The sequence below is a fragment of the Echeneis naucrates genome, chromosome 19 (genome assembly GCF_900963305.1).
Source record: "Echeneis naucrates chromosome 19, fEcheNa1.1, whole genome shotgun sequence".
Classification (NCBI taxonomy): Eukaryota; Metazoa; Chordata; class Actinopteri; order Carangiformes; family Echeneidae; genus Echeneis; species Echeneis naucrates.
In genome coordinates this window covers 17,639,325-17,656,416 of record NC_042529.1, presented here as the reverse complement: position 1 = coordinate 17,656,416, position 17,092 = coordinate 17,639,325, and the positions used below count along the sequence as shown (strand labels likewise).

Here is a 17,092-nt window from a genome sequence, read left to right as displayed (position 1 = left end):
TGCTGTTTTTGAACAACAAATGTGATAAATGACAGTAACAACCTGCACATGCTCATCAGCTCAGCAGAACACAGGACCAACTATAATGGGAAGGCCACCAACCACTTTGATACGTTGACAGGGCCAGATGGCTGAAGGAGTCCAACCCAGAGGCTGAACAGCTGTTCCGCATGGTGGCTGAGGTCTTCATCTTCTGGGCCAAGTCTCATGTAAGGACATCTGTCTCTCTGTCTGGTGTCTGTCTGTCCATTTATCCATACAGTGACGACTGACTGAGTCGCCATTTTAAATCTATCCAGCAATCTGCTGTTATAGTCAGGTACAGGGATGCGGAGGTGTAGCTAGAGGTGAAGCAGACACTCACTAATCAGTTATTCAACCCTTTCGACATTTGACAGAGTAAGTGTCCGCTTTATTTAGATTTCCACTCATTATTTCAGAGGACAAGATACATTCACCCTAAGACACAGCACAAACTGATGCTCCCTCTTATAACTGGCTTTGCAATGTGCTCCTTGCAGAGTTTAATTTTGAGTCAGTAATTTTCCCAATACAATTTTAACATGGTTGCATTCCACTGTCTAACCTGTGTTAACTTGCATGAATGAAGAGGGACTGGTCTGGATCGATCCAGCTGCTGGACCATACCAGGTGACTGACTGACGCATGCTGTTATGTTTTCTTTTGCCAGAACTTCAAGAGGGAAGAGCAAAACTTTGTGGTCCAGAATGAAATCAACAACATGTCTTTCCTCATCACTGACACTAAGTGCAAGATGTCAAAGGTATGGGCAAGTGGATCACAGGATTTAATAATTTTTAATTAAATAATATTCATACATCAGGAACATATTTAAAATAGGAGCAAATACAGAGGTGATCAGCACACAACAGCTCCCACTATTCATCTGAAAGTTATCCTGTTAATCTGACAATATACTATGTTGGTATGTGCATGTCTTGCCTTCTACTCAGGGGATAGTTTCAGATCAGGAGAGGAAGAAGATGAAGAGGAAGGGAGATCGATACTCAATGCAGACGAGTTTAATCGTTGCCACTTTGAAGCGACTGCTGCCTGTTGGACTCAATGTCTGTGCCCCCGGAGAACATGAGCTCATTACACTGGCTAAGAACCGCTTCACCCAGGTGTGAAACATAGCTCCAATTCTTGCTGAACAGCTCTGTCTGATTTCTGAGTGGTGTGTAAAAAGAGTGCTGTGGTCAGGGCCACACCTGACCCAGGATGTTGTGGTTAATAGTCAGGGTATAATCCCATTTTATCCTGATCTACTGATGGACCATACACTTGCTTGTTAACAGAAAGATACAGAGGATGAAGTACGAGAGATCATCCGAAGCAATCTCCACTTACAAGGGAAGGTAAGGAGAGTCTGTGCTGTGCTGTTCTCAAGAGCTTTGTCCACAGCTATCTGTCTGTCTGTCTCTCGTCTCTCTACACATGAGCTCCTCTCCGTTAATAACATTGTGAACTTCCTGACTCACATGATACAAGCCAACAGTCAGTAAAGGTACAGGTCTGACCTGCTGAAGACTACATAAGTGTTCAACATCAACACACATATAAATGCATTCACTCTGTGTGATGATGAATTGTGTTGTGTAGCTAGAGGACCCAGCAATTCGCTGGCAGATGGCTCTGTACAGAGACCTTCCAAACCACTATGAGGACACCTCAGACCCAGACAAGACTGTGGAGAGAGTATTGGATATCGCTCATGTCCTCTTCCACCTGGATCAGGTGTGTGTTTGTTTGTCCTTTTAGAGGAGCTGGTATGATGGAAAATAATCATATCAGTTAAATTAGGTGAAAGCATTATTGTTTAAAACTGTGTCTCTGAAACCGGCTTTCTCAGAGATCTACACTGTGTCCATGACAGTTGCTGAGGTGAATGTGTGTCTTTAGGTTGAACATCCCCAGCGAAGTAAGAAGGCAGTGTGGCACAAACTCCTGTCCAAACAGAGGAAGAGAGCAGTGGTGGCTTGCTTCAGGATGGCACCACTCTACAACCTGCCGCGGTAAATTCCCTACACACACACACACTGCACTAAATTGCGAGTGTGCATTGGTGTGTTGCTATGTTGGTATTCAGTGGCAAGAAAAATTCAGTGACCCTCTAGATTGACTTGCATTTATGTATAAATTCATAGCAAAATGGTATCTTAAATTATGGCCTGGTCTTCATTTAACTTAAAATAATAAATAAAAACAATGTGTCCTAACTAATATTACCCAAATTACAGCATTGTTTTTGTTTATATTCACACATCATTCAAAGATTGAAAGCAGCTAACTGGAGTCAGGAATTAGCAGCTGGAGTCCAGTTACTAAAGCTTGCGAATCCATGCCCTCCTTACCTGCCTGCAGAAGATGAGGGAATGAAGGGTGAGGGCTTCTGTTTCCTGCTTCCTAGTTGATCATCTGAGCAATAACTGATCTTCCTAGTTGAGATTGCCTGATGAACCCAGGGCTGAGCTTCCAGGAATCTTCCACAGGGAGATCCAGTGCAGAAAGCCAAACCCTTTGGCCCACTTGATCGGTGGGTTCTGTTGTCCGGTGTTTGTTAGAACATTAGGAGTTTCAGAAACGCTTCCTTTACCTGGATCCAAGTCTGGCAACACCTTCTGGTAAAAGCTTGGGCGGAGGAACAGCCCGGATCCTTGTCTTGAGCTGAGAAAAGTACAGGCTGGAACTCATAATAACACTGGAACAGGGTGGAGCCCGGTGCCAGAGCTGGTAGGAGTAGGAGTTATGGTCATATTCCACCCATAGCAGAGGCTGGGATCAGGAGGTGGGTTCTACACAGTAACACAGCATAGAGCAGTCTCTAAATCTTGATTCATTCTCTCTGTCTGGTCATTGGACTGAAGATGGAAGCCAGAGGAGAGTATAATGACGACTTGGACCTGAAAACTATGTTGGTTGGGATGCCATGGAGATGGGTAACGCGATGAAGACAGTTCCTTCCACCTGGAACTGTTGGGCAAGGGCATCTGGCTTGATAGTTTGTGGACCGGGTGGTAGAAGCGGGAGAAATTAAAGACAGACCAGTGGGCCTGGCATGCATTCAATCTATTGGCTGATCAGATGTGTTCAAGGCTATGGTCCAATCTTAGGCTGGACGGTAATTCGATATCCATATATATTGTGATAGAAAATGTTTCAATAGTAGTGATTCGGATTCTAAACACATTTATGAAATTTCAATATACATTAATTACAACTACTTTCACTGTTTGTTACAGGGTACTGCTGTCCCTGCAAGGGGAGCAGGAAACAATAGGCTAGGTTGGTTATTCATGACATCACCACAGGTACACAGCCATCGCTCTGACTGCAATGCAAATGTGAAGGAACAAGCTTCCACAACCCATAAGGTAGACGGAATAGTTGGTAAGAGACACTACAGTGGTGTAGAAGAACTTCAGCTATCAAAGTTTGGATAAACTTTAAGCTTCAGTTTGCTGCTTAATGTGCTGGAGAGGAGCCGACCAGCAGTAGGAGCACATCAAATCTGTCCACCACCTAAAGCATTTCATTTGAGAGCCTGAAGATAAGGCCCCGTAGAAGCTTAATATTGCCTGTCCCTGTAACAACGTCACCACCCACCCACCTGTGTTTTTATTGTTTCTGACTCTTTCTGTATTCTGTAGTAACTGAGGGCTTTTCATATACTTTGTCATTTGGATGAAAGCAATTTTGTTAAATCAAATCAGATTTATTTGCATAGCGCCAAATCTTAACAAAGTTACATCAATGCACTTTACATGTAGAGCAGGTCTAGACTAAACTCTTTATAAAATGATTTAAAAAGACAGATCCCAATAGATCCCCTGATGAGCAAGCACTTGGTGACAGTGGCAAGGAAAAACTTCCTTGAAGAGGCAGAAACCTCGGGCTGAACCAGGCTCGGGGGGTGGACATCTGCCTGGACTGATTGGTTTGCGAGGGAGAGAGGCATGGGGGAGAGGGAGATATTCAAAACAAATGTAGGCAGGAACATGATACTACATGGAGTTAATGGAGATGATGTTGTCGTATGGAATTCATGAGGATAAGGGAGTAGCAGGCGTTGCAGGAACATGGAATGGCACGAAGTCACCACCTGCTGGATGGGGACGGAGAGAGAGGAGGGGAACTGGGAGCGAGACATTGAGAGAACATGGTTAGTAAATGCAGTACAGATGCTTAGAACTGGGAGAAACAGGGATTTTTAAGAAGTATGGTTATTGTCAGCGCATGCAGGGGGGTGCTCAGTCCTTCCTCCAGCAGCCTAGGCATAGATAAACAGTTGATTGACTTTAACTTTTTAACTATAAGCTCTGTCATACAGAAAAGTTTCAAGCTTGGTCTTGAAAATTACTAAAGAGTCCGTCCCCCGAACTGAGCCTGATAACTGAAAGATCTGCCTCCAGATTTACTCTTGGAGACTCTAGGAACCACAAGTAAACCTCCATCTAGAGAGCAGAGTGGCCTACTAGGACAGTAAGGAACTATGAGCTCTCTGAGATATGATGGAACTTGACCATTAAGAACTTTATATGTTAACACAAGGATTTTAAATTCTACTGTATTTTACTCTCAGCCAATGAAGAGCAGCTAACACAGGAGAGATGTGATCTCTTTTCCTAGTTCCTGTTAATAATCATGCAGCAGCATTCTGAATCAACTGAAGGCTTTTCAAAGATTTGTTTGGACAGCCAGATAATTATGAGTTTAGAAAAAACACAAGAAACTTGTGCGACAAAAAAATGGACCAGACTCAGTGATTACCTTCCTAGCAACAAACTATCGCCCTGCTCTATGTGCCCTACAGATAATATCCAACTAGGACAGTGAGCGGTGATAGCTATAATGTCTTTGGGGTCATCAGGTGGGAACCTCCTTTCACCGGTGTTTCGTCTAGTTAGGCCCACAACACCTCCAGAAGGCTAGACCGTGAACACTGGCATCCCAGAGTCACCCCCTAATGCCAGCCATCACCACTCCTCATACAAAAGACAACTATCTCAAACGAGCACGACTGTCAACTACTCTGACCTCTCACCAACTGCACCAGTGAAAGCAGGGTGGGGATACAGACCCTGGTTCAGGTAGGGGGCATGAAAGTATAGGGGGTGCAGGAGGTGGAGGCAATACAAGCTACACTAGCAGATTCAGCAACTAAACTCACCTGAACAGTCCTATACTGAAACAAACCCAACACAGGCCAACTCACCTGGACTAATCGCATGGTGACAAAGAGGCTCAAACAGGCCACACCCTCCACTTAAATACATTTCCCCTTCCTGGATTTCTTCCTCTGCTTCTCCCTAGAATCTGTCTATCTTAAGAGCTCCCCCTGCTGGGCCCCCAGACACTCTTACTTCTTCTAACCCAAATCCACTGACTGGATCTTACTGCCTCATCCGACATTTCCTTCACTATTTTCCTCACCCTCTGTCCCCTTCCTCCTAACTCCTTCAACAAAGCAACAGCAGATCTTGCTACAAACCCTCTACATCCTACTTCCACTGGACATATCCTAACCTTCCATCCTCGCTGCTCAGCATCCTTACCTAAATCTGCATACCTGAGCTTTTTCCTTTCATATGCTTCTTCAACTAAATCCTCCCACGGCACAGTCAGCTCTATGAAATATACTTTCTTTCTACTTCTAGACCACAAAATTATATCAGGCCTTAGCTTTGTGCAGGCTATTCCCTGGAGAACAACAAGCTTTCCTCCTAAATCTACCTGCATTTCCCAGTCACTAGCATACTCTAAGCTGCCTTGCTTCCTTATTATCTTATTAACTTTCCCTCCTTCCTGAACAAACTGTTTTGCAACTCTCTTTGTCTTAGATCCTCCTAGAATTGCCTGCCTCCGTATAGCTTCAATGCCTGCAGCTAAGCTTTTTAAAACCTGGTTATGTCGCCACGTATATCGGCCTTGTGAGAAACTAACCTTACAACCGGACAAGATGTGTTTTAAAGTTGCAGTACCCGAACACAACAAACATAACGGGTCTCCATTTACCCAGAGTTTTAGGTTCTGGGGAGTTGGCAATACATCATATGTTGCCTCTATCAAAAATGTAATACTACTTTCCTCCATACTCCACAGCTCTTTCCAACTAAGCTTTTTCTTCTCTACACCTTCCCAGTTCAACCACTGCCCCTGCTTAGCCTGAGCCACTGCCCTCACACTCCTTAATATTTCCTCCTGTGTACAAACCTGCTCTACAACTAGCTTCTTTGGGACCTGCTCTACTCCACACTGGTTTGCCTGGGCCAAGCCCCAAGCCTCCCAGGCTTATCTGTATGCCTAAGAGCTGCTTCTGTTTCCTGCACTGCCATTCTTGGATTCCATTTTCTCCCCTTGGTTGGGTTTGGAACCACCTTACTAACAACCACATCTATACTGCGAGATAAAAGAAGCTCTGTCCTAACCTTAGTACATTTAAACTCCTCCACTAAACTAGATACTGGGAGCTGAAGTACGCCTTTCCCATACAGTGCCACAGTGCTTAAACATCTCAGAACCCCGAGCCACTTCCTAATGTAAAAACTTACTACTCTTTCCATTTTCTCTGCAGCAGATATTGGAATCTCATATACTGACAGTGGCCGCAGCAACCTGGCAAATAATCCAAACTGCAAACACCACAACTTCAACTTTCCTGGAAGTCCTGATTTATGTGGCACTGACCCAAATGCATTTGCTAAGTCCAAGAATATCACATGCAAATCTCTTTTCTCACTCTTGGCTGCCTGAATTTGGTGTCCAAATCATGCTAGTGTGCTCTAAACACCCTGCGAAACCTGGTATTCCTGCCTTCTGTACTGAAGTATCTATTAAGCTATTCCTTTCTAAATAACTAGCTAGTCTCCGTGCAACTACACTAAAGAAAACCTTCCCCTCTACATTCAGGAGAGAGATCATACAGAACTGACTCAGGTCTGAAGACTCCTTCTCCTTAGGAATAAGAACACCTCCTGCCCTACGCCATGCTCTGGGAATAGACTGTTTCTTCCAAACTATTCTTAATTGCCTCCACAAAAACTTTAGGATATCAGGTGCGCTTTTATAGACCCTGTCGGGGACTCCATTTGGCCTTGGGGCCGAAGAAGCCTTCACACGCCTGACTACCTCCTCTGCCTCCTTCCACCTAGGTGGTCTAACATCCATTTCTTGATCTATCGCCCCTAATGGTGGCATGTCAGGTGGAAGTCCTACTACTCTATTCTGCTCAGAATCTGAATATGTATTTCTCAGGTACTCTTCTATTTCTATCTTTGTCGCTTTAAGCTGCCCTCCCTTTTCCTGGTTAAACATTCCTTTAACAAACTTGAATGGGTCCCTGTAAAATGCTGTTCTTACATATTCTTTCTTTTTTCTCTTTTTCCCAAGATGTTCGGCCCTTCTGAGTACAGCTAGCCTGCTTCTCAGATCCTCTTCCCACACATTAATTCCCTCTTACTCTTCCTCTGTAGCTCTTTTCCATTGCTTTCTTAATTGTCTTCTTTCTTTAACTAATTTCTCAATTTCTCTTTGCAATCTAGACTTAGTTACCTGTACTCTTTCAACCCTCTTTCTATCTTGCACCCCGAATCTTTCGTCACCATAGGAGTAAATAATGTCTCCCATTTTCTCTAATCTATCACTTGCGTCTCCTCCTAGTCTATTCAGAATTATTGACAAGTCCCTGTTGACTGTCTCCCATTCCTTGCTACTATTTGCCCTCGGCCATTTAACTCTAGCTTTCTGCTCCATATTTCTCTCTGGCTGGCCTGTTCACCTCAATATCAGCTGCATCCCTTCTTATAACCTCCTCCTCCACCTCTGTGGCTGTGTTGTTGATATCCTTCGAACTGTGGTTTTCTACCTGTCGCTGGATTTCATCCGACTTATTCAATTGACTTCTTAAAAAGTTATGATCGATGCGGCCACACTGCCCTCTTTTCCCACACATCTCTTTCTTCCCTGATGCACTCTAAGGCCTCTAACTGATGTTACTTTCTGCCAACCACAAGGAAAAACCTGGAGCATCTTTCCCTCTAATCTACCATTTTTATTCTCTCCAGCCACACTCACTATGCCCTTCAAACTATTCTGCCCACTTCTAGTCCTAGAGAATAGGTCCGTGCCCCTATCCTTCACTGAGTCACATAACCAATTCGTAGTCTTATCCGTTCCAGTGTCTGTTACCATGTAGTCTGCCTGTGAGTCATCTTCCAATGAGTAATGAGTTACAGTAGTCCAGCCTAGAAGTAACAAATGCATGGACTAGTTTTTTTGCGTCACCCTGAGAGAGGATGTTTCTGATTTTCCTAATGTTTCTCAGGTGGAAGAAAGCTGGCCCACTGACTTGTTTTATGTGAGAGACAAAGGACATGTCCTGGTCAAAGGTTACTCCAAGGTTTCTTACAGTGGAGCTGGAAGCCAAAGTAATGCCATCCAGACTGATTAGATGTTTAGACAACTTTTCTCTGAGGTGCTCAGGGCCGAGACCAATAACTTCTGTTTTGTCAGAGTTAAGGAGTAAAAAAGTTTTTGGGTCATTCACACTTTTACGTTTTCAAGACATATCTGCAGTTTGACTATCTGGCTGACTTCATTTGGCTCCATTGATAAGTACAGCTGAGTGTCGTCTGCGTAACAGTGGAAGTTGATGATGTGTTTCCTCATAATGTTGCCTAGAGGAAGCAGATAAAGGGGATTGGTCCAAGGACTGAACCCTGTGGGACTCCATAACTGACTACAGTGCATGAGGAGGAGTTAACATGGACAAACTGATGTCTATCTGATAAGTAGGATTTGAACCACCTTAGTGCAGATTCTTTAATTCCAATTTTATTTCATGTTCCAGTCTCTGTAGTAAAATATTATGATCTATGGTGTTGAATGCAGCACTAAGATCTGGAAGGAGAAGTATGGAGGCTGATCCATTGTCTGAGGCCATTAGAATGTCATTGGAGACTTTAACCAGCGTTGTTTCTGTCCTATGATGGGCTCTAAATCCTGACTGAAACTCTTCAAACAAACTGTTCCCATCCAGATGGTCGTGTATTTGGTTTGCTACAGCTTTCTCAATGATTTTAGAAATAAATGGAAGGTTCGATATGGGTCTATAGTTGGCCAAAACATCTGGATCAAGATTCAGCTTTTTAAGATGGGGTTTGATAACTGCTGTCTTAAGAGTCTGAGGTACAAAACCCAAAGATAAGTTCAAATGAATCATGATCTAGAATGTACGGCTCAATTAAGTAAAAAATCTCTTTAAAGAGGCTAGTAGGTACTGGGTCTAATAGACAGGTTGATGATCTGGATGATGAAACTATAGAAGCTAGCTCAGAGAGATTCAGAGGTGAGAATGATTCCAGATTTTACAACCTTTTTACAAAAGAACAAGACAGTCAGCCTATTTTCAGATTTTAAGTTTAAAGACATTAATACTGGCATTTGTACCGTTTGTTTAGCTGTAAATATATATTTGTATCTATAATTTTCATACACTAGACAAACCAATTTTTCAAACGACTTCCATTCTGGGCATTATTGGAATTTTTCATAATGTTCATATCAATATTGCAATTATAATGTGTCAACAAAAATTAAGTAATATATTTAAGCAATACATCAAAACAGGCTGTTGTATATGCTCATTATACCACAGCTACTTTTTGCTACTTGCTCTAACAGTTGGTTGTTGTCGTGGATGCATTGCTGCTTCCCTGACGCAGAATGACATGCTGTGACAAGGCTTTAGAATAGTAGCTGTGGTGTACGTTCATTATATCACAGTTAACAACCAATCAGATTGCAGGTCCTTTCCGTTTTATAACATTTTGGCCATATCGTAAATATTGACTGCCAGAAGTTCACGATTGCCAGTGTCTTAATTAATTAATTAAGACATTAATAATTAATTAATTAATTAATTAATTAATTAACCCTAACCCTTGACCAGGGATGAGCAGCAAGACAAGAAGGTATGGGTGTGGAACCTTGGAGCCTTAGCACAGAACAGCTCCCAGCCCCCATATAGTTGCATCTACCTCCACCACAAACTGACAATTAGGGTCTCAATTGCAGAGAATGGGTCCAGGGTTGTACATAGTCTCTAGTCTCTCAAAGGCCTGGTTGGCCACTGCTGCCCACCAGAAGGAAGACTTGGTGGAGAAGAGGGAGAGAAAGGAGTGAAAGGAAAGGCTGTCTGTGTTGAAACCCCAGGTGAAACAGTGATAAGTTCATGAAACCAAGTAAATGCTGAATGTGTTTGCAGCGCTGTGAATACTGGCGCAGTAGACAGCAGAAACTTTGGCTGGATCCATTTTGATACTATTGTGGGCGATGATGAAGCCCTGGACCTCACACTTCTGGCTTTGACAAAAACTGAGTTCTGTAGAAGTTGCTGCAAGACTGACTGGACCTGGTGAATGTGCTCCTCAAGGGAACCACAGGATGACAGAGCAATAACAGGAGCAGGAACTTGATAGCCTCTTGATGGTTCCCTGAGATGAAAATGTGCAGGGATCCACAAACTGCTGCAACATCCTCTTAATGTGGGCAACCTGGTGTCTGCTAGGTCTATGACAGGCTATACTGGATCGTGCTGCAAGGGTTGTGAATTCGGACCCAAAAGCAATCCACCACTGACCCAGAATAAGGCCAGTGGCATACAGCTTGAATAAGGCTCAGCTGCTAATAGAGTCCGGCTGCGATGTACACTGAACGTTTGTGACAGATGCCACCAACCAACCTCCAGAAACCAGTGTTGACCTATGTGAAGACTGCATGGATTGGAAAGGACATAGCCCTCCAGAAAGAGGAGAATGGATGAGAAGATGGGGACCAGGTTATAAATGAGCTCAGGATCAGTTTTCCAGGACAGAGACGAGGGAGACAGGTCAGTGTCAGCCACGGTTGGAAAATCAGGCCAGGAAAAGTGCTGGAAAGTCCTGTATGAGGGTGAAGAACAATCAGGCTGTTGTACTGGACAGGCAGGTGATGATTGGGTGAGGAAGCCCCAGATGAAAAGACTATTACAACCTGGGAAGGAAACACAACCAAAGAGTTCACAGACTTTTTCTAGCTACTGTATCTTTTAAAACAAGACCTGTTAAGTTAAGGTATTATACGATATCATTAAGTTATTACTAAATGTATCTCCCTTGACTAGGCACCGGGCAGTCAACCTGTTCCTGCAGGGCTATGAGAAGTCCTGGATCGAGGCAGAGGAACACTACTTTGAAGATAAACTCATTGAGGACCTCGCTGTTAGTTCATTTCATATAAATGTGAAATAAGAGTCATATTGGTCATTGACAGCACATTGTATTTTCTGTTTGCACTCCTGATTCTCTTCTGAATGTGTGTTTGTGTCAGAAATCAGGTGACCAAGACCCACCCGACGAAGAGGAAGGGATGAAGCACATTGATCCACTGCACCAACTTATTCAGCTTTTCAGTAGAACAGCCCTCACAGAGAAGTGGTGGGTTCTCAATTATGTATGATTGATATTAGCCTCTGCCAAGTCCAACTTACCAATGAGCTGACACCATATCTGAATATCATTCTCCACTTTCCATTCAGTGGGTATCCAATGTTTTACTATTTCTAGTAGTCAGCAAGCCAAATAATCACTGTCACTGTCTTCACTACTTGAAGGTATCTGTGGTTCTTTAAATGTGAGCAGAATGCTTACAAACACTGTCTGCCAACCTCTGTCGTACGTGTCAAACCTAACATTGCTCTCTCGTTCACACTGGGTGGGTACAGTCTTGATGTTTTTCTCTCCATGGACTGTCTTTATACTCCTAGTTATTTAAAATGAAGTTAGCGTAACCAAATAAACCCTGCAGCTTAAATGATGTGAACTGCAAGTCTGATTTTGCAAAGGTGTCTGCGTGTATTTCCTGTTACAGCAAACTGGATGAGGATGATCTTTACATGGCCTATGCTGACATTATGGCGAAGGTACCAGCTACCAATACCTTTTCATTATATAGAAGTAAAAACTGCTGCTGCAGATGATTCTGGTCATTGGTGCCTTCTAAACTCCCTTTTCATTCAGAGTTGCCACGATGAACAGGATGAAGATGGAGAGGAAGTGAAAAGTTTTGAGGTAGGTACTAGTCTGTATGTCAGCCTGAGAAGTAGGAGCTGCAGACTAATGTCCTGTTTCAATCAACAGGAAAAGGAGATGGAGAAGCAGAAGTTGTTATATCAGCAGGCTCGGCTACATGACAGAGGAGCAGCAGAGATGGTGCTTCAAACAATCAGTGCCAGCAAAGGTCAGTTTTCAAGCATCTCTCCTGCAGAGTTTTGGCTTGAATCAGGAAGGAGAAAGGGACAATAAACAAGCAGGACAACACAATCACAATCATTTGCTAACTGAAGATAAGGACTCAGCACACATAATTGAGTGGGACTTTAGATGAATCAGCTCTTAAATAACACAAATATCAATTGACTAAATTCTGTGTGTGTGTAGTGTGTTTGATGTAAACTGTATACATAAAGGATTTTCTTAAAATCTAATTCAAAGACAAGGGCTTTTTAGAGATTCACTCAGCAAGTCTTTGTTCACTGTACTGAAATAACTGCTATTAACTAATTTCTCTAATAATGATTAATTAAGAACTATTATTGACTCTGGAGATAGTAAGTCACCCTTAGATATGTGTGAATTCATCTCCCTTTTTAAAATGAGCAAGGTGAATCAGTCATAAAGAATAACAGCCTCTTCAACAGGTGAGATGGGTCCCATGGTGGCCTCCACTCTAAAGCTGGGTATAGCTATACTCAATGGAGGAAACTCAACTGTGCAGCAGGTATTACAGCACTCCCTCTCGCACTAATGGATCTCGGTCATCAAACATGTGCATAATGTGGTAGTGTGAAATTTATTTTTAAGGCAGGCCTCTCCCAGCCCCAACTGTGCTCTTTGTCTCTAAAACAGAAAATGTTGGATTATCTGAAGGACAAGAAGGATGTGGGGTTTTTTCAGAGTCTAGCTGGGCTGATGCAGTCATGCAGGTAACACTTCAAATTTTGGCTCCAAGAACAGAAATATTCAAACATTTCACCACAAAAGCTGGGTTTTTTTATGTTCTCAGATAGCAGCACACACAGGTGATGAAGATTATGAACAAATGACCCTGGATATATTGCATATGCGGATGTGATACTCAGACTTTATGCTAGAGCCATTGGTCAACACGATGAGAAAGCTTATTCATATGTGCAGCAGATTCACAAAAGGGACAGATAAGTTAAGCTGCTTTAGAAGTTACAGCAGTAACTGTGCTTGTGGCATAGCTCATGGAGTTGATTGAGTGTTGTATTAACTCAGTCCAGCCTGAATTCAAGCTTCATATACAATTTATAGGTGCTCCATAGATCTAAGTGGAAACTGTGAAATACATTAAAGATGTCTCACTGATTACAGCTTGAAGAAGCAAAAAGGTCTTAACATATTTTGAGAATATTTTGAAGTTTTAAAAAGGTATTGAAATTAACTTCAGTAGTCCTACCCCCTTTAAGAAGTGAGTTAAAAGCCAAAGCAGATCTTGTTTTCCTGGGATGCATGGGGAGGTAGTTCTACAACTGAAGGTCCTGGACTGAAAAGGCCTTGGTTATAAGGAAAACGTAAGGAACTGAGGAGCTGGAAAAGAATGAAGAGAACAAGAACTAATAAATGTATGCATCATTGGTGCAGGAGTAAAAATGGGTGTGCAAAAATATTACAGGCTTATGGTGTGCCGGATGAATGTCAGATAACCCTGAATAATTGTGATGCTATGAGAAAGCACAAGATGAAGAGTGACTAGGGAGTCACTCTAAGGGGCAAAGGGAGTTAAGGAGATGATTTTAACATTGATGTGGATGTTCCTGTGTGGAGCTTTAGAATGAGCTTGGCACACTGCATTTCAGATACCCCTACCTGGATAAATGAAACAACAGCAACAACAGGATCCATATTGTCAAATGTATCCTATGACAAACAGTCAGAACTCTGGGCCAGGTTGTACTCTGCAAAATATCTGTATTGGCTAAAAGCAATAAAGTAAATAAATTTGTGTAGCAGTATTTTTTTAAACATTCCTAATAATATGCAGTCGTTCCTGCTATGAAAGGTCCCATTTCGTCCAGAGAAAACCCAAATTATTAATTAACCCAACACCAATGGCTACTGTAGAAATTTGTATCCATTTATGAAGACTGAAGAGACGGCTAGAATGCGCAGAGTTAATGGTAATAACAAGAGTGGAACCAGAAAAGACACACCTACCTCCCCAGCTTTGTGGATTCCGAAGTATTGAATGCATTATAGCGTGAGTGCAAAATCACAATGTGAATGGAGGGATGTTTTTCAAGGAGGCCGGGGATAAATTTAATATAATCAGCAGTTTTCCCCCAGAAAGAAGGTAATATAGTAAATATAGACTATGGAGTCTCCTACCACTAAACTTTCACCACCACGCTTAGATTCAGGGCTACCTTAGTTAACTGTAAGTTTTAAGACAAGTTTTTGGCCGGTACATAGAAGAAGTGGGAGGAAGCAACTGAATTTTAATTGATGCATATCTCTTCTAGTGTTCTGGATCTTAATGCATTTGAAAGGCAGAACAAAGCAGAAGGATTGGGGATGGTGACAGAAGAGGGTTCAGGTAAGTTTCAGCATGTTGTACATTTATTTTATTTAGGTGCTCTGAACATTACTAAACAAAAGGACATAAATTACTCTGAGAAAAGTTAGAATCTGCTCTTCTACAGCAGGTGCAGGTAAAATTCTTCAGTGTCACATAAACTCTTCTGAGTTAAACCTAGAAACTAGACGCTAGTGGGTGAAAGGTAGTGGAGAGGAACTGACTGGCATGGTTCAGGACTGACTGCTGTGTAGAAGGCAATTATGTGTCGAAGAAATACACACTTTGGTTCTTTTTCTTGATACATAAGTGTTCTTTTTTACAGCATCATCATTCTTTATTTTGCTTTTTCCCATTTCATCACTTGGTTCAGCGCATTGTTGATTTATGGTAATGCAGTAAAACCTGTTTTGTTTGCCCTCATGATTCTGTGTGTTAACAATGCTCTGAGTCAGCCTTCAGATTGTGTACTGATACTTCGTGTCAACAGCCTGTGGCAGTGGTGGAAACTCTCTGACTGTTTTGTACAAGCAGATTTTAAAAGTAATGTATTCAGACCTCTGTCCTGGGTAATAAAAAGTCATTACCATATCAGTTCAAAAATTGTTATAAGTGACAGAGTAGTTTGTTACATTGACTTAACCACATTCTGGGGGAGGGGGCCACAATTGGCAAACTTTTCCCCACCGTCTGTGTTTGACACTAACATTAGGACTGAACATTCAACTTTAAACAGCTTGAAGTGTTTGAATTGGAGCTCAACACAGCAAGTGTCTGATGACAGGGCAACAGCCCACCACTAGTGGGCGCCCAGGATATATTATCCTCAGCTGTTTCAAAGGGAACCTTGTGGAGGGAGTGTGCACTTCACATTTTAGAGAAACACACACATGAACTTAATTATTAACATCCTTATTCCTCCATAGTAATTGCTCCCCTGTGATTGTTTAGCTTTATACTCTCTGTCCTGCTGCATTATGGAAGAGGCATTATTAGAATAACCTTCAAATGAATAATTTGAAGGTGAATTTCTTTATTTTTTAAAGATTTAACGAATAATAAAAACAAATTTGCACACTAACAGCAGTAAATACTGTTACTGATTTTTAAAGTGCATTTCCACAATGAGATTTGCTCCACTACATTAGTTCCTACATTAATTTACATTGACCAACTGGTGTTTTCCATGTTTGCGTATGCAGAATGCAAAAAACAGCAAATATTAAAACTGACTTTTACCCTTTACAACACAAGACTAAAACTATTAGCCATATTACCAACTACAGCTGAAAATGTTGGACTCCAACCCTCGTCACCATTTTAAAGGCTTTTTTGACTAAAGGTCTATGCTCATACATGTCAAACTCAAAAGAAAAGAAAAAATAATACAAAAAGTCGTATTATTAATTTTGGGAGGATTTGTACAAATTTTTTGTTCATTAGTCTTTTAAATTTTTTTTCGTGTTGACCAAACATCTGAATTAGGAATTTTTAAAGCTCTTTTCCCTATATGTAATCTTTTTCTTTGTTTCTTTCTGTTTCTTACTTTCTTTCTCTCTTTCTTTCTCCCCCTGTTTTCCTTTTCTCATTTTGGTTTACTGCACCTTCTTCCCTTCCTCAGTCATCACTCATGAGCGTGGTAATTATACCTTCTGCCATTTTCTTGTGTGTTGGTTGGTCTCTCGCTCTGACTATACAGTTGGTCAGTTGTTGTGTCAGTTCTGTCCAGGTCCTGAGTGTAGACCTTCAAACCTCATGTTTACCAGCTCTTTGCTTGTAGCTATTTTTCTGCCTTACCCTCACCATTTTGACCAATTTTATGTTTGTTTTTTCTGTTTGAGTTACTTTACTTTTTAATTTCTTTTTCTTTTTCTTTTTTTTTTAACAGCTTTGACCAATTACAAATCACTCTACAGTCACATTTGTAGTTGGCTTTTTAATTATGTTTGAAGTCTTTGTCCACTCCTGAATTATGATACCAAACATTGATGTCATTTTTTGTGACAATAGTAAACCGGTGATGATGATTTGTTTTGAATCTTCTACAGATAAATTAAGATTTAAAACTGTAGACATGTTGGGGCAGGAGAAGTGTAGCTGTGAGCTGTATGGCCTTAACCTGCCTTCTAAAATGTCTGCCTCCCTCTCAGGATTTGTACAGTATCTGGCACATTCTAAATATTACTAATATGAGTATTTGCCTCCCCCACATCTTGCACCCACGCCACCTAAAGTCAGCTGACTGTTTTGAGATGGTTATTGTGCTGGTTGTTTTCTGTTGTGAAGTCTATGGTTTGTGTATGTTCTCAGCCACTCCGTCTTTTCCTGACTTGTCTCTTAGGGCTGCAATGAAAGCACACAGTCCAAACCAAATATTTGTTCAATTGAGCTAAACATCTCTTTTATTACAGCTACATTCATTATTGTCACCTCAATA

General features: G+C 41.7%; 1 protein-coding gene across 1 annotated transcript in view; it reads left to right on the top strand.

Moving 5' to 3' along the window:
* The window catches only part of ryr2a (ryanodine receptor 2a (cardiac)), a 167,236-nt gene that overhangs the window by 127,781 nt on the left and 22,363 nt on the right, over positions 1-17,092 (top strand). The window contains 14 exon segments of the mRNA XM_029527137.1: positions 122-209; positions 692-784; positions 975-1,145; positions 1,320-1,379; positions 1,624-1,758; positions 1,876-2,036; positions 11,183-11,279; positions 11,389-11,495; positions 11,929-11,980; positions 12,078-12,128; positions 12,198-12,297; positions 12,758-12,837; positions 12,966-13,042; positions 14,603-14,676. Coding sequence (XP_029382997.1) covers positions 122-209; positions 692-784; positions 975-1,145; positions 1,320-1,379; positions 1,624-1,758; positions 1,876-2,036; positions 11,183-11,279; positions 11,389-11,495; positions 11,929-11,980; positions 12,078-12,128; positions 12,198-12,297; positions 12,758-12,837; positions 12,966-13,042; positions 14,603-14,676 — 1,346 coding nt within the window.